A 17,783-nucleotide genomic window follows, 5' to 3' on the forward strand; every position below is an offset into this window, starting at 1 on the left:
TATGTAAAATTAAGTTCTATTGATTGAATAGTTTATGGAACATTTGTATTCTGCTTTAAACAGCCTTGGAGTAAAAATGTATATTAACAAAAAAAGAGGGAAAAAAGATAATTTGGAAATAATTATTTCCTTTATGAAAGGATTTACCATAGAAATCCTAAGATGGCAAGCTCCACATGTGCAGATTATCCCATCTAGAAACATCTGTCCTTTCTGGAACTTTCTGAGAAGTCTATTTCACACATGAAAGGCACCTGTATGTATTATTCCATAAGCATGGAAATATTTGCTCCAGGGCTAATTCTAAATTCCTTATGTTGTTTTGACTGATTATATTTCAGAAGAAATTTCAAACTCATATGTTTTTCAAACAAGTTGTTAATTAACTTTATAATATTTATTAAATATCCCTTGGGTCCATACTAAACATGTTCAAAGTATCTTATAGAATATGAAAAAGATGTATTCTAATAGATTAATGAAAATTGAGTTGAATAGATACAACTGACTGCTTTATAGTGGCCATCTACTCCCCAAACTTAACATCCTTACACTCACACATACTCACACTTAAAGTTCCTCACTGGTTGTAAGCTCTTAAGGACAATGAGTGTGTCTATCATGTTCTCAGTGTCTATCTGCATGTAGGAAGCACTCAACCAATTTTTAAAATTCCTGATACTCAATATTAGTAAACTAGGTTATCTTTCTTTTTTTTTTTTTTTATTGGGGAAGGGGAACAGCCAAGTTGTTGTCCTTCAATCTTAGTTGTGGAGGGCGCAGCTAGCTCAGCTCCAAGTCCAGTCGCCACCCGACGGCAGCTTGCAGCCAATCAACTTAAGGTGCTGTGTTTAATCTTAGTTGTGGGTGGGCGTAGCCCACCATCCCATGTGGGAATCAACCAGCGATCCTGTTGCTCAGAACTTGCGCTTTTAACCAACTGAGTCACTCAGTCGGCCCTAGGTTATCTTTAAAAAAGGCTTTTAATGCTAAGATTCTGTTACTTTAATTTATAAGCTCTTTGTTAAAAGTAACATCTAGTTTGGGTATCATTTTAAAAGATGAGGTTAAGCAAAGGTTACACTTATGATTATTTTTAGCCAACATAGCTTACTACGGGCCATGTTTTAAGAGCTCTTATATGTATTCTCATTTAATGACATATATATTCATCAACTTGTAATCTATATTCAGTAAAATAAACTTCTTAAACTGTTCATCAAATCAACTATGCTTATTTCTTGAACAGCTCCTATGAGCCAGGTCCTACGGCAGCAGCAGCTGAGGATACTAAAACAAAAACACAGCCCCTACCCTCAAGCAGCTTACTTTAGTTCAGTGGTGCATAAAGGATGATGGGTAGCAGTACCAACAACACCTTGAAACTTGTTAGAAATGCTAATTCCCCTGCCCACACTCCACACTAACACGGGAAACTTGGGGGTGGGGTGCAGCACTGTTTTTTACAAGCTCTCCAGGTGACTTTAACGCTCACTCAATTTTGAGAACCACTGATTTAGTGGAGTATGTGGAAGAAATACCTTCCTAACCAGATCCTAAGGTTAAAAAATCATGTTCTCTAGAAGTCTGGTGACAGGAGAGCTCAGTTAGGAAGTGCCTGAGGATCTGGAAAGGTTTATTCATATTCATTCAGCACACACTTATTGTTGTTCTATTGTGTACCAGGGACTGTGCTGGGTGCTGAGAACCCAAAGATGTAAGAGACAGTTTCAAGGAACTCATGAAAACAAGTGTCATATGAGATGGGTTTTATAAGAAAGCCGGTAGGAAGTTTAAGTATGTAAATGCATCTTTATGATGGTCTGATTGTAAAAGGAATGAGAAAGGACAATAAGAAAAAATATAATCATTAATTATTATTATGGTACTGAAGGTAGTTATTTGAAACTCAAAGCAAAACTGTAGTTCTAAATAGCTTAAAACACGGGTCCAAAATGTGAAGTGTTTTTTAAATTGTTGTATTCACTTTGAAGCTCTTTGAATTATGCTGATATATTTGACAGTATTTGTAACAAAAATCTTAAATATTACACTAACAAAAAGAGAAATCAACACTCAAAGTTCTCAATATTTTATGATTCAATGAACATTTATTGAGTAACGACTAAGTGCAAGCACTGTGTATGACAGTGACCAGGTGGGAGATTCAAGGGAAATATACTGCCCTGTCCTAGAGGAACTCATAACCTAATGAGGTGATGATGTCAGGCAAGGCAGTCTGTTGGTTTCCCTCAGCTTTGTTCTTGACAACTACAGGCACCAAATAAACATGTTAAATTAACGAATAAAACCCATGATCTTCGAGTGAAGGGAAAACTCTCATACTGAACTTAAAAATTTATGATTACTGTATGATACTCACAGATAATAAACTTCCATCTACAATTCAAGTGTGTAACAAATAGAAGTTTTTGTTTTCTGTAAGCATTATTTCTATTTTAAGTCCCCACTTGACTGCATTAACAATAATCTTATCAAAGCAGGCCCGCTCCCTTCCTCAGGGCTGTGTCTAGGTTAGGGAATTTCTGCAGTGCCAATATCAGAAGAGGGAGACACCAGATCTTTGCATCACTGGTCCCCAAAAGGATTCTAAGATGTTCTTTTTCCACTCTGGTGTTGGTTTTCAGTCTTTTGATCTCAGTCCTGACAGGCCTGGCCCCTCCAATCATGGTGACTGCCTGGCTTGAGGGTGGAGGACGTCTGTGGCTTCCTGTGATGTGGCAGAAATCTGTGAGATGGCCCTTCTGCCTAGACATATTTGAAACATCGCCTCAGAACTTGTTAGAAATGCAAATTCTCCCCCACCCACCCAAATTCCTACCTCAGAAATGCTGATTAAAATACAATCAGCAGACTACAAATACCCTCAGGCTCCACTCTCCAAAGCTCAGCCTAGAATGGAGAGAGGAGGCAGGCATTCCAGAAACTCTCCTTCCCTTGGAGAGGCAGGGTTATTAGAATCTTATTGTACTTCCTCGTCTCTGAATCTTGAGGGGTTTTTTTCCCTGCCTCAGAGGATACACTCCCTCTATACCAGCGGTTCTCAACCTTTCACAGGGGTCGCCTAAGACCATCAGAAAACACATATTTTCAATGGTCTTAGGAACCAAGACCTCTATCCATCTCCAGGCCCACATGCAGATACGCCCACATACGAGTAACTGGCGACCCCTGTGAAAGGGTCGTTCGACCCCCAAAGGGGTCGCGACCCACAGATTGAGAACCTCTGCTCTATACTGAGGTTTTAGTTTCAGAGGCACCTAGAATTATCTTAATGGATTTAGTTTTAAACTGGGAACTACTGGGAGAAAATAAGCACAGATCTTACCTGCTGGAAAACATTTTGCTTGAGGTTTTAGGTTAGGTGACTGGTCCAGAAAACTACAGGAAGAAAGAACACAGCAAGGAGCTGTAACCACATTTTCAGACTTTTAAACTCAAGTTTTTTTTTCCACCGCCACCACCATCCTGTCACTTCTGTCCTTTGATGACAGTCAAAGGCTACAACAAATCTCCAGGGAGAGGCAACCGGGCAGGCACTTTTCATACTTCAGCTCTAACCTAGCACACAACACTGTGAGGTGCTGTTATAATTTCCATTTCACAGGTGAGGAAGCTAAGGAGGAGAGACATGAAGTATTTCTAAAAACCACCTACCGGTTATTAAGCACCTACTCTGTGCCAAATGTGTTTGGGAGAAGAATCCTTTGATAATTCTCCACGGAAGTTATTAGCAGAGCATTTTTCTGATAAGACTGAGGCTCAGAGTCCTGAGTAACTCACACAAGGTGTTGGTGTAGCAGAACAAAACCTGGCTTTCATGTCTCCTTGCAAGGCAGCTGCTATTGCCACTAAAACAAATGTACTTTTTGGTGAAGGAAAGGAGGACAAAATGATACCAGTCACACTGATTTCACTATTGTCCTGAAAATCATTTTCGATATGAAATACCATGATGTTAATACCATGAAGTTAACACACTTAACTTTAAATTAGGACATCCGAATGCTGCCTCAGCTCAGTTCTAAAACGCTGTTCAACTTTGGGCAAGTCGTTTAATTTTCTTCAGGTCAGCTTCCTCAGCACTAAAATGGAAGACCTGGGCTGAGTAACTTTTAAGTTTCTGCCCAACTCTGAAGTTTCTAAATAAAGTATCATATATATAAATGATTAAGAAAAACTGCAAAACACCTCTCAACTTTATCGTCTTTTTAATTTAGCATCTCATTTATTTTCCAATTCTCTTTCAAGGTTTAGCTTTTGAAATCCTCAGAGTTGTTCACGTTTTTGTAGACACTACAATGATTTCCAATAAAAAGGTACTTCTTAGAGGATGTAAACCATAAGCATTTAGAACTGCCTGCAAGCTTAAGTTTTAAATGTGCAAAATATTTTGGGATGTATATACCTCGTCCACAAAAGATGAAAGAGAAGTAGAAAAGATTTTAGTAAATTAATTACTAGGGATTAGATTATAATCAACAGCTACAAGTTTCTTTAAACTAAAACTGTTACTTCAATATAGTTGTGCAGAGAAAATGTACTTGAATATCAACCTTGCTACCCTCCTGTGATCTTGAGCAAATTACCCTCAAGTCTGTTTCCTCACCTGAAAAATAAGCATTTTAGTAATATATACCTTATAGGGCCATTCTGAGGAATAATCCATATAAAATGCATTACCTGGTACATAGTAAATGTGTAACAAACGTTTGGCCGTTGTCACCGGCGTGCTGTCCGTTATTTTCATACGTGAAGTTAATTCGCAGTATTATTTCAGGGAACAAACACTTGAGCGCCTACTATGTGCGAGGCACTGAGAAACTAAAGTCTCTGGCCTTATATCATATTAAAGAAGGATTAGGAAACAAACGATAAACAGGTTAAAAAAAGGAAGCCTAAATAGTACCAGGCGCCGCGGACGCCATATTTAGGATAACGTCTACCTGCCTTCCCCGCCTCTTTTCCGAGAGGCTGCCCTGGGAATCCCTTTGGCCTCTGCCGTTATACGTCACAGGAGGCGCGACCAATCGTGGCCGGCTCCGTGAAAGTCGCTGAGAGCATTCCCAGACGAGAGCCAGCCAGCTCGACCCACATCAGGCCGCGGGAGGTAGCGCGGACGCGCGGCGCACCCAGAGTGACGACACTCGAGTCCCCGCCCATATACGTAACTTCCTGGACTCTTTCGCGGAGCCTTGTGGGTAGCCGGCCGGGGGTCTCCTGGCGACGACGATGGCGGGGGACGTGGGCGGTCTCAATTGTACGGATTCCGAGCTGCTGCTGCATCCGGAGTTGCTGTCCCAGGAGTTCCTCCTCCTCACGCTGGAGCAGGTGAGGCGTGCCGGGATGGGTGGGCCTACTTGGGAGAAGTGCTTGGACCGGAGCCCGCCCCAAATATCCTCACTGGTGGCGGACACACCCGCCGCCGACGCTCCTCGCGCTGGGTTTGTGCCTCTCCACCCCTCACAGACCAACTGACCAGGTCTCCCTCCCCAGGCCCTCCGGAAAAGAGACGTCCTTAGCCTATCAGAAATTTCCGGGGATTCGGACTTACCTTTTTGGATTATTGATGGTTCGGAAAGAGGAGTCCGAAGCGACCTCCGCGGTCTGTGTGTAAGCAACGGCCTGAGCAAAAGAAGGACTGGGGAAGAATCGTGGAAGAATATAAACGAAGGATAGTTAGGGACTGTCAGGGCTAGAAAGCATCGGAGAAATCGCCCATTCTCCACATTCTCACCTCGCTTACAGACGAGGAAACAGCCCCAGAGAGGTGAAGTGACTTATTTAAGGTCACACCATCGGTACATGTGGTAAATTATACAGCCAGGAGGAGAATTCGGGGCTCCTGGCTCTCAGTATAGCGTTTGCTCCTTTTCAGCTAATGTGGCTTCCGGTTGTAGATGAAAAATAAGACAAAAAAGTGCTAAGTTTTGTTTCAAGTGGTAGAGTATTACTGAACGTTTCCTTGGGCGTTTTAATTTAGCATGTTTTGTTGTTTTTCCTGTGTTTTCCCTTCAGTACTGTACTCTTGTCTTTCTCTAATTTCCTCAAGCCCTCCTGCTAAGTACAATAGATTATTTTAATGATGTCAATTCCTTTTACCTCTGGTTTGCCAAACTTGAGAATCACCCTAGGGCTTTTTAAAATACAGATTGCTGGACTCCATCTCCAGAGTTTCTGATTCCGTAGGTCTGGGGTGTGGCCTGAAAATTTGCATTTTTAACAAGTTCTTGCTGCTGGTCCAGGGACCACAGTTTGAGCACCTCTGCTCAAGAGCCGTGCTTCCCAAGCTAATGTGCCTATGCATTCTCCGCGAATGTTGTCCAAGTGAATTCCCAGGGTTTCCACATACTTCTGAGAGAATACAAGGTGACAATACAAGAGAATACAAGGATTGTCTAGTATAAGAGAGGAAAGAAGTAAAATGTGTGCTTTCAAGTTTTGAAGGGAAAAAAAAGGAATTGGTGTAAGTTTATTACAGGACATAGATTGGACTTTTTTTGTCAGTTCTACTAAACACAAATGTTTGCAAGCCTTTCGGAATTGCATTTGAAGAACCTGTGATCTCATTTCCGTCCTCGTAAACCTAAACCCAAACTGTAACTACTGTGCCTTGTGCTGATGTTGAGAACAGACTGGAAAATGAGGGAGAATGAGGTGATTTAGATGGCTGGACAATGACGACGCTACCTGAAAGAACTGGTAAAACATGAGGGGTGGGTTCTAGTGATGTACTGTCAGTCAGTACAGTCATTGGTTAAGGGAACTGCAGTTTCCATTTGTAGGGCCATTTGAAATCTTGGTAGTTAACTAACTTCAATTTAAGAACAGTATTAAAGAAACATGGGAAATAATATGCAGGGTGAGACCTCCAGCCCACTAATCTGATCATGGTAGTAACACTCTAGATAACTTTTTTGAGAGAATGTACTAATTGTTATGATTGTTAGCTTTTTTATTTTTTTTGTCTGTTTTCTCCAGGCAGTCCCCCATTTTCAATTCCCTTCATAGATGAAGATGATGCTAATGGTAATACTCTTATTGCCTGGTATGTTGACTAAGCAGTTGTGGACAGCAGTCCTTGTCACACTGAGGACATATTACCATTATCTTTAAGAGGAGGCTGAACATAGTATTTACAGGCTTAACCTATGTACGACGATACTGCTTCTTGCATTATTACATAGGACACTTAAGCATGTGTCTAATTGTGAAAATAGTTTTATAATTTGCTATTTAAGCAGTATTGTTTTGCCTTGTTAGGTTAGTTGGTTAGTTATTAAAATGAAGGATGTCGTTTTGAAATTACTTTTATTTCCTTTTCCACAGAAGAACATAGCTGTTGAAAATGACGTAAGAATAAACAAAGACAATCTTACCGATCTTTATGTTCAGCATGCTATACCATTGCCTCAGAGAGAATTACCAAAGAATAGATGGGGGAAAATGATGGAAAAGAAAAGAGAACAACATGAGCTAAAAAGTGAGACTAAAAGGTACTTTTCAGTTTTTCTGGTTTTCTCTTGTATGACTAAACAATTTTGCTTTTTTCCCCCAGGTAATCTTAGGTTAAAAAAATTCAGTTACTCAGTAAGTATTTACTGAACACCAGGCACTGTACATATAACATGAATAAAACTGACAAAATTCCCTGCTCATATTTTAATTGGAAGAAACATAATAAAAAAGTTAAGTAAAATATATGACATGTTACATGGTTATAAATGCTAAGGAGAAAAATAAAACAGAGAGAGGAATTACAGTTTTAGGTAAAGTGGCCAGAAACAACGTCACTGAAAAATGCCATTTCAGTAGAGAGACCTCTAGAAAGTAGCGAGCAAGCTAGCATTCCAGGCAGAATACAAGAACCTGGGTCAGGTGTGCCCGTCATATACCAAGAGCAACGAAGAGGCCTTCAGGCCAGGAGTGGAGAAAATCGGAAGAATGGGGGGAAGAGGTTTATTGGGGATGAATGGAGATTGTTTTTCAGATTCTGTGAAGCTCTGTAAGGCATTGTGGGAACTTTGGCTTTACTCTTGAGCTGAGAGGCCTTTGGAGGATTTTGAGCAGGTGATGACACCATCTGATGTACATAATAACAGGATCATGCTGACTGCTGTACTGAAAATTGATTTAAGATGGAGGAGGGAAACCAGTTAGGCTATGCCATATAATCTAGGCAACAGACGGTGGTGACTTCAACCGAGGTAGTAGTGGGCTTGGTAAGAAGTGGTTGGGGTTTCGATGTATTTTGGAGGTAGAGCAAACAAGATATGCTGAATTGTGAGAAAGAAATAGAGTCAAGTAAGACTCTTAAGATCTTTGAATAGTAATAGAAATGAAGAGACTGTCATAGCTGCAGGGACACTATTTAATTTAAAACTTTTTAAAATTTAGGAAATTGTTTATAAAACAACCAAATGAATTTCCTTTTTTAAAGAAAGTTACATTTGATTGATCAGTATAATTGGTTGGTTAATGAGGACAAGAGTGCCCTAAGATCCCTCAGTGGGCAAGTTATTTCTTTTTCTGTGTCTTTTATCATAAGTGGGTGCTATTCATTAATTACTGAATAATTACTTTTGTTTGTAAGGTACCGTTGTAGGCAGTGCACTAGAGATAGGGAGAAGATGGAGTGAGAGGGCAGGGGTGGGGGAAGAATGCTAACTGAGTTGATCAGTGGTTTTAATTTCTAGTTACGAAGAAAAACTCATGGTTGGTAGGGATATTATTCTACAAGTATTAGAATAGTTGAAGAGTACCACATGTACACGGTCGGACAATTCAGTTCGTGAACTTATCCTAGAAAAAGTGCTACATACCTCATTGCTGAACATCACTATGGTCACTTTCGAAGTACTCCCCTTGGAAAGCTATGCACGGACACCAGCTCCTAGTCCACCCTTGAAAGCAATTTTTGAATTTTTTTTCTGGAATGGCCATCAGAACTGTCGTCATTTTACCCTTGATGTCCTGAATGTCATCAAAATGTGTTCCTTTAAATATTTCCTTTATCTTCTGGTAAAGAGAGAAGTCATTGGGGACCAGATCAGATGAGTAGGGAGGGTGTTCCAGTACATTTATTTGTTTACTGGCTAAAAACTCCCCCACAGACAGTGCCGGGTGAGCTGGTGCATTGTCGTGATGCAAGAGCCATGAATTGCTGGTGAAAAGTTCAGGTTGGGGCCGGCCTAGTGACGCGTTGGTTAGGAGTTGGCTTGGGACGCCAGCTCTGAGCAGCAAGGCCCCGGTTCGGATCCCACATGGGGGCCAGTGATGCTGGGCCCTCTACAGCTAAGATGGTGAACAACAGCTCAACCTGGAGCTGGGCTGCCGTGAGTCACCAGCAACGACGTAGGCTGCAGTGGGGCTGGCTGACAACTGGCGTGAGCTGCCATAAGCGGCTGTCCAGTGGCCGGCGAGCAACTGCCTCTCCCGGAAAGAGTGCAATGATAACACCAACACGGGCCAGTGAAGCGATGTCCTCGGCAACTAGACTGAGGAACGCAAGGACAGCAACTTGTCTGTTTCCCTTCCCCGATTCCCCAACGCTATTCCCCTCTCCCAATTCCGAAATAAAAATCTTTAAAAAAATAAATAAATAAATAAGTTCAGGTCGTCTAACTTGTTCACACATCCTTTTCATCACTTCCAAATAGTAAATTTGGTTAACTGTCCAGTTGGTACAAATTCATAATCCCTTTAATATCAAAAGGTTAGCAACTTTGTTGCAACAAGTTCACAAACTTAGTTGTCAGACCTTGTATGCCCATAGCCTTTGGAAAGTCAATACATGTACAGCCTCACTTTTGATCAGAAACGCATTTAGTTCCCATTGAGCATCATTTTAGCTTGATGGTTACATGTGGTACAGGCTGTGTGTTAGTGTTAATTTTCATAGATGTATAGTTTATGCTGTATAGATCTTCACTTTTATTGATTCTTACTAAGAAAATGTTTTCTTTTTGATCTGCACATTCAAGCACATTGTCCTAAGCGAAACTTTCAATACTGTTATATGTCATATGATAACCCCTTTTAGTCCTTTAACGACACTTTGTAAAAGATCTTTGGTTCTATTTTTTAAAAAATCACAGTTTGACTCTTGTATCAGCATTAAAGCCACAAGGATCTAAGAGACCGTTAGGTATTGTTGAACCGCTTATTATTTTCTCTCTCGGGGAGCTAAGCTCCAGAGAAGTGTTGTGACACGCCCTGGGTCACACACAGCTAGGACCAGATTTTTAGTGCAGTGCCTCTCAAACTTGATGTACTTCTCGAATCTTAGATTGAACTCTTACAAGCTGGTGCGCCCTGCTTCAACAGTCCTAAGTCCTGTTTCCCTCCTGCAATGGCAGTGAGTGTACAGTGAGCTTATTTTTCTTCATCTATCAAATGATGTTTAGTGGTAACTCAAGAATTGGTAAGTTTGGCCAATCTTAGGACCTGGTTAGAAGGTAGGTTCTGAATCAGTACAGGTTGAGTCCCAGACTCTGCATTTCTTACAAGCTCCAAGATGCTGCTGCTGCCAGTCCTTGGACCACACTGGGTCGCAAGGTGGAAGTTTTCTTCCTGCTCAAGTTCTTTTCACGTGTTTAATTAAAAGATTTTTATCATAAACATATTGTTTAACTTCAAGTTATTATTTATCTTTACAATGAAGAGTGCAAATTAGGTTTTCAGAAGCTAAATTTGAAGACTTGTTAAATTTTAAAATTATGCATGTTACAGTTAGTTTAGAAAATGCTTTGACTTCAGAGATCTTTGATGAGTGGAATAGAATTTTCTGACTCATTGCAGACTGCCACTATTGTAAATGTTTTGTTAGTTTTTGGTTACTGTGAAATTCTGCTTTAAAGTTCTAGGGTTAGTTGGTCGAGTGACGTTTTAAAAATAACTATCTTGTGTATACAATAAAGCTTAACTTGAAGTTTCATGTCAATAAGTATTTAAACTTTAAAGCACTGGAAAATTATTATTTCATTTAGAGTGAACATAGACAATTTCATGTCCAGCAGTCCTACTTACAATAACTTACTGAGTCTTATAAGTAAAACTTCTTTGGTTATTTTAACCTTGCATTTTAGTGAACTGCTTGGCCACTCCAGATGGTATTTTTTTTATGAACACGTCTCTTTGATTTCAGGAGCAGCACTGTAGACGGGTTAAAGAAAAGACCCCTAATTGTGTTTGATGGAAGTTCAACAAGTACAAGCATAAAAGTGAAAAAAACAGAGAATGGGGATAATGATCGACTCAAGCCTCCCCCTCAGGCAAGCTTTACCAGTAATGCCTTTCGAAAATTATCAAATTCCTCTTCAAGTGTTTCACCCCTAATTTTGTCTTCCAATTTGCCTACGAACAATAAAATGGAACACAATAATAATGACACTAAACAGAACCATGACTTAACGCATAGGAAAAATCCTTCGGGCCCTGTGAAGTCGCCACCGTTGTCCCCTGTTGGAACCACTCCTGTGAAGTTAAAGCGAGTTGCTCCTAAAGAAGAAGCCGAGGCCACGGTGAGTGGGGGGCGTTTCCCTGTTAATAGGAGCTGTGAACGAAAGCCCTGAGCCCTTGGCTGCACTACAAACTGTTCTTGACCCCTTACATGATCTGGTTGATTTTTACATCTCATTTCTCATGTTAGGACCCTGGAATTTTAAAATCTATGATGATAAGCTAATGTTTTTTAAAATGCACTCGATTTTTTTTCTCTGTTTAAAATGTGTAAATAGAGTCTCAGGCAATTTCCCTAGATTTTTCTTATTTAGATCCTTTAACTATCTTGGAACTAAAAGAAACATTCTTTGTTAGCAAGGTTCAGAACGTTAAGTGATTTGCCCAGGGTCACGCATTTATTAAGTAGCATTTCTGAGCTTCACCTTAGTCGGTTATGCACTTACCTTAAAACCACATGAGAGTTTTAGGATTTACCATTTCCACCCCCCTGCCCCTCAAATGTCCCTATCGTTGGAGGAATAGAGGACATTTAGGAGGACCTGCTATGTGGTGCTGTCCTATACTTAAACATTTGGGTGCCTGGATTTCATATGCTGGCAAATTTGGTGCAGTTACACAATTTATTTAGAGTTTAATTTATGAGATAATACACCTATCTGTTTATCTGTATCTGTCTAATCCTTCCCTAAGCTTCTCAGAAAAGTGATTTCACTTTTTAAACATATAGCAGTTATAGCCTTTATTCCTTGGCTTAATCTATTCAGACCGCTACAACAAAAAATACCATTGACTGGGTGGCTTGAGCAACAAACATTTATTTCTTAGAGTCCTGGAGGCTGGGAAGTCCAAAATCAAGACACTGGCAGATTCAGTGTCTGGTGAAGACCCATTTCCTGGGTCAGAGTCCGCTGCTTGTCCCTGCGAGGGGAAGAGGGAGCTTTCTGTAGTCTCTTTTATAAGGACATTAATCCCTTTCTTAAGGGCTCCACCCTCATGTCCTAATCACCTCAAAGGCCTCACCTCCAGGGCCAGCCCAGGAGCTCAGTTGGTTAAGAGTTAGCTTAAGAACAGGAGCTCTGAGCAACAGGGCTGCTGGTTCTATTCCCACATGGGCCAGTGAGCTGCACCCAAGCTGAGCTGCCGCTGAGCTTCCAACAGGTGGCAGGATGGCCCAGTTGGTAAGAGCACGTGCTCCTAACAACAAGGCTGCCTGTTCGATGGTGGGCTATGCCTGCCCGCAACTAAGACTGAACTCAGCACCTTGAGCTGAGCTGCCACCAGATGGCTTAGTGGATAGAGTGTACGCTCTTAACAAGGCTGCTGGTTTGACTCCTGCATGGGATGGTGGCTATGCTCACCACAACTAAGATTGAACACAGCACCTTGGTTTAGAGGTCACGAGCTACCGACAGGTAGCCAAATGGCGACTGGTGCCCTCCACAACGAAGATTGAAGAACAACAATTTGGCTGGTCCCCTTCCCTAATTCCCCAACACTGTTCCCCTCCCCCAATTCCCCAATTTAAAAAGAAAGAAAAATGAAAGGCCTCACCTCCAAATATCATTACATTGGGGCCTCAGTTTCAACATGACTTTTTTTTTTTAAGATTTTATTGGGGAATTGGGGGAGGGGAACAGACAAGTTACTGTCCTTTTGTTCTTCAGTCTAATTGTGGAGGACGTCGCTTCACTGGCCCATGTTGGTATTATCATTGCGCTCTTCCCGGGTGAGGCAGATCGGTCGCCAGCCTCTGGACAGCCAGCCGCTCACGGTGGCTCTTGGCAGCTCACATCGGCTGCTGGCCGCTCACCCTGGCTGCCAGCCACACACGGTAACTTGTGGCAGCCCACTGCAGCAAGGGCTTCAGCCTACGCCGTCACCAGTGACTCACGGCAGCCCAACTCCAGGTTGAGCTGTTGTTCACCATCTTAGCTTGTAGAGGGCAGTGTCACTGGCCCTCATGTGGGATCCAAACCGGGGCCCTACTGCTCAGAGCTGGCGTCCCAAGCCAGCTCTTAACCAATGCGCCACTTGGCTGGCCCTCAACATGACTTTTGAGGAGACACATACATTCAGTGTATAGCACATTCTTGTAGTATATACTTTGGCTTTATTATCTTCGAATTGTGTGTTAAAGGGATCAAAACTCAGAGTAGCTCAAACATTCTAAAATAATAGTAGATCTTGGAAGAAGAAAGCTACTGTGTATCTGACCAGCCCTAAGTTTTATATTAGCTGGTTGAATACTTTTAGCAACCCTGTGAAGTGGGCACAAGTTATTCCCATTTCTCAGATGAGGAAACAAGCTTAGATAATTGAAAGAAACCTGTCCCGGGCCCCACAGTTAGGAAGTGGCCTGCAGTTTGAATTCAGTTTGTTTGGCCCAGAGCATGCCCTTCTTAGGACACCATGCTGCCTGCACTCTTCAGTCTCCTGTGTGGGAAGGAGGAAGGTGTCGGGTAGGAGTGGGAAGAAGAAGCCACACCTCACATACTGCAGTGAGTGAGCTTCCAGGATTGTTCTTCAGTCTCTTAGAAAGCATTTTTCTACTCAGAAAATTTTTACTGTTTCAGAGATGTGATTCTTTTTAACCTTGGCTCATTTTAAGATCTTGAGTTGTGAGACTGAGGGAGGACATTGGCTAGGCAGGGAAGAAGCAGCTCTGAACAGTTAGCGGTTCTCAGCTCCATGTGTACCTTGGGATACCCCAAGGAGCTTCCAGAAACCCAGGCCCAGGTTGGAGCCTCGTCTCCACTATCTCTGGGGCCTCCTGATTCACTTGGTTCTGGGGGGCTAGGACCCAAGCCTGGGCATGTTTTTAAGTGCCCCGGGTGATTGTAATACTCAAACAAGTGCAGCCGAAGATAGGAGCCTGGGGAGGCTTGCCTTTTTCCCTAAGCTCCTAAAATCTTTTCTCACCAGATGGCAGTGGTGATCTACCATTCATATATTGGTAATAAACCGGGTGGTTTAAAATGTGCACTTCAGTTATTCTCTGACATTTTTGCAAGCATAAACTGATTTCTGTTCATGTCTTTTCAGAATAACCTGAAGCCCCCAGAAGCAAAGAGGAAGATACAGCACGTTACATGGCCGTGAAGGAAAGTTTCCAAAAATGTAAATATAACTGTAACTGTAGTTTTTCAAACAAGTTCACATTATATTGACAGTATTTACAGAGATCTTGATTATTGTGGAATTTTCTTAAGAAATTTAAAATTAGGTTCATAATAATAAAGTCTTTCCGTTCCTCTTTTAAAAAAAAAAATTCTTGCCTTTCATTCCTTGATTCGGAAAGAATTTCTTTTTAAATGAGTGGCTTTGTATAAGTCATTTATATTGACCCTAGTCAAATCAGTAGCTACAAGTCTGGCATAAAGCATCCGATGAATTTTAGGAATTACTCTCATTACATTAGTCTGTTTCAGTCTTTGAGGAAATTTGAGGGGTTTTTTTAAACTCAGATATTTTAGAAGTTCATAATTTTCTTTTTCCCAAGCAAAAGAATGTAACAGTTCATCACAGTATTTTAGTAAATACTGCCAGACTCATCCTCGAAGTTCCCTAGGAAAAACCGATTTGCAGTGCTGTCCATAAATTTCTCATAGTATACAGATGAAATTGCTGGGCTTTAAGTGCTTATATTGCTTCTTCCCCTAAAAATCCAAAGGGAAATCAGAGCTTGCTATTGCTCCTCCCCTTGAAGTCATAACAGAGTCAACTGATTATGAGTGACTGGTCAGTTTCGCCCCTGGTCCCCCCTTGAGAGTGTTTTGTCATGGCAGCAGCCCTACCTCCTCTTTTCATGAGCAGTCTGTGATCTCACTCTGAGCTCAGGGGTGTCTCCCTCCTACAAGTATAACGAAGCTGACTTTAAAATATTCAGGCAAAGTAATCATGTTAGAGGTGGGACCTGTTGGTGGAAAGGTTAGAGAATAGGAAGGGGGGGGTTAGAATTCTAGAAATTCAGGGAGTCCAGGAAGTGTAGCACTGAGGGGAAAACGCAGCATGATGGGGAGCAGGAAGAAGAGGAGATGCTGAAGTCAGTCAGTAGAGTGACAGCCTAGAAAGGTACCAACTGGACCGCTTCCCACTGGGCTGTCACCCACAGAAGTCATCTCCTAAGGTTTTGTATTTGTGTTAAATTGGGTTTGTCATTTCCACTGTATAATGGAAGTCAGTGGGAAAAGAGGGTGTACCTGATATTCGTGATTTCTCGTGTCCACTTTTCTGCTCTGTTTCTAACCAAGTGAAAGGATACTTGACGCTTTATCCCTTGTATAATTGATCTTCACATTGGGGGTTGCCTTGTCAGTACTTTTTAGAGCAGCCTTGCTGCTCCTCTTTTGATTTGTTAAAATAAGCATTTTAGTTCAGCTATTGAACAGCCTTACAAAATATTAATTCAGCCTTGCAGGTAAGTACTTTAACTCTGTAGATTTTAGTCATTCTGCCTTTATCCAGACTGTAAATCTGTACACATAAGACAACATTGAATCATACTTAGTGTTGCATAAATTGTTAATGTTATGGGAAATTGTTAAGTATGTATAGTTATCTGCAGGACTGATGTCTGTAATATTGAAGGACAAATGTAACCATATACATAACTATATGTTAAAGGAGATTTTTTAAAGTGCAGATTTTAGGGTAGAATGACAAATTATATTTTATATTCAGTTGTCCCTTCTGCTTTCATATGCATCTCTCTCTTAGTTAAGAGAGAATTAGCCATTTGACACTTTTACGTCAGTAGAAACTTACTTTTAGGTACTCAAAATTAATTTTTAATTTATGTATTTAACTTAAAAGTAGGTTGGTAATAACAGCTGAACTGGGTAACACTGTTGCTTCAAATTGAAGTTTATATTATGAACATTCAGAATCAGTGCTCATATAGCAGCATATGCTTGGGCTCTTTTGCATTAGAAATGTGGAGAGGCGCTAAAGCCCTTCTGCATGTCGCACTGCCAGCATGTCAGAGCACTGTGCCTTCTCCGGGTGTGTACGTACAGCCTGTCTCAAGTGTCTCTCCACATGGGGAAGCCTGCTGAATAATGGGGATCTGCGGCTGAAGTGCTGGGCATCTTAGGGTTTGAAGTGTCGCTCTGGTGAGCTTTGAAGTTGAGAAAGACTTGATTTGAATGGCTGGCAACTTCAGAATACTCTGTACTCACTAACATGTGTACTGTTGTCGCTCTTGATTCCATATTCCAATAAAGCCAGTTTTTCTTATTATTGGGGTAAGCGAGTGAATGGCATGCGAGTGAGTCAGTGAGTGGCTTTGGAGGTGTAGTTACCATTTCCTGCCACTGGCAGGTGGTCTTGTTCTTTTCTTCCTCTCCTTCTCTGTTTGCTGTTTTCCTTTTTCTTATCCTCCTTTCCCATAGTTTTACTTTCTTTGCTTCCGTGTTCTTCCTCCTTTCTGTAGGTCCTAAGCTACAGGATTAGGTTTGCAAGTCCTGTTGCTTGACCCTGCTCGTTCACTGGGGGGGGTGAAGATAGGCTGACCCCAGTCCTCTTCCATTTGAGGGATCATAGACTGCTGCGTGAGTTCAGAGGGTCTCAAGGCCCTGCAGCCCAGGGCACTGAACTGCTCCCCAGGGCTGCAAAAGCCGTACACTTTACCAAACTAGCTTGGTTAACCTTGATCGCATCCAGGCACTCTGGGAAGTTGGTCCAACTACTACTATGAGGCCATAATGTTTTTGCTAGCATTAAAATTCTTCAAAATTGTAATTATTACTTGGAATAATATTTGGTTGACTTAAGTTTTGAGAGACGGTTCTGAAACTGATCTAGAGACTCATTCAATAGCAATGACCTTTTTAAAACTTACATTAAGTAAAACTGCCAGTAGATTAAATCATATGTATGTAAGAGCTTCCTCTATTTACTACTGTGGAACTTCAGTAATTTTTACATGCTACAAAATGGTCAAAATGTTTTTAAGTGTGCTCTTTTATTAAATGCTTGTGCAGGTTTTGTAATTCAGTACAGAAAGTTTAACCTTATAATGTACATTTTTTGTATGTAAAAAAGTCTTTTAAGTAGCCTTATCCTTATTTAAATAAACTGAATAAAATTATTGAGTAGGTCTGTCGTTTGTAAAAAAAATAAAATGGAAAAATACTCTAATGACTTGATCTTTTTTTATTTCCATAAACGATATTGAAATGTGTCCTTCTGTACCTGGGTTGATTGGAGTCAGGCATGATTCCCACAGCCCAGCCACAGCTTGGGGCCCCAGCTGTGAAGCGGAGAGTAGCTAGAGTGGCCTGGTGTTAAGAGGCTGACTC

The 17,783-nt window shown here is 41.2% G+C and overlaps 1 protein-coding gene and 1 long non-coding RNA gene across 5 annotated transcripts; one reads left to right on the forward strand and one right to left on the reverse strand.

Moving 5' to 3' along the window:
- Positions 1 to 2,082: 2,082 nt before the first annotated feature.
- LOC109373392 (uncharacterized) lies at positions 2,083 to 4,996 on the reverse strand. The gene is made up of 3 exons (XR_002122220.1): positions 4,705 to 4,996; positions 3,350 to 3,402; positions 2,083 to 2,769 (listed from the first exon to the last, which is right to left on the reverse strand). It is a non-coding gene; the product is annotated as an uncharacterized LOC109373392 (long non-coding RNA).
- Positions 4,997 to 5,126: 130 nt separating this feature from the next.
- On the forward strand, positions 5,127 to 17,572 carry CUNH2orf49 (chromosome unknown C2orf49 homolog). 4 transcript variants are annotated; one of them, XM_019627162.1, is made up of 6 exons: positions 5,182 to 5,352; positions 5,518 to 5,634; positions 7,351 to 7,517; positions 11,168 to 11,294; positions 11,421 to 11,543; positions 14,527 to 17,572. In XM_019627162.1, the coding sequence occupies exons 1-6, from the start codon at positions 5,254 to 5,256 to the stop codon at positions 14,581 to 14,583; spliced, it is 690 nt and encodes a 229-aa protein (XP_019482707.1). In that variant the 5' UTR covers positions 5,182 to 5,253; the 3' UTR covers positions 14,584 to 17,572. The 4 variants fall into 4 exon arrangements, with proteins under 4 accessions (XP_019482708.1, XP_019482707.1, XP_019482705.1 ...); XM_019627163.1 differs by lacking the exon at positions 5,518 to 5,634 and having other exon boundaries at positions 5,127 to 5,352; XM_019627160.1 differs by having other exon boundaries at positions 11,168 to 11,543.
- Positions 17,573 to 17,783: the final 211 nt, after the last annotated feature.

The sequence above is a fragment of the Hipposideros armiger genome, unplaced genomic scaffold, assembly GCF_001890085.2.
Source record: "Hipposideros armiger isolate ML-2016 unplaced genomic scaffold, ASM189008v1 scaffold_716, whole genome shotgun sequence".
Classification (NCBI taxonomy): Eukaryota; Metazoa; Chordata; class Mammalia; order Chiroptera; family Hipposideridae; genus Hipposideros; species Hipposideros armiger.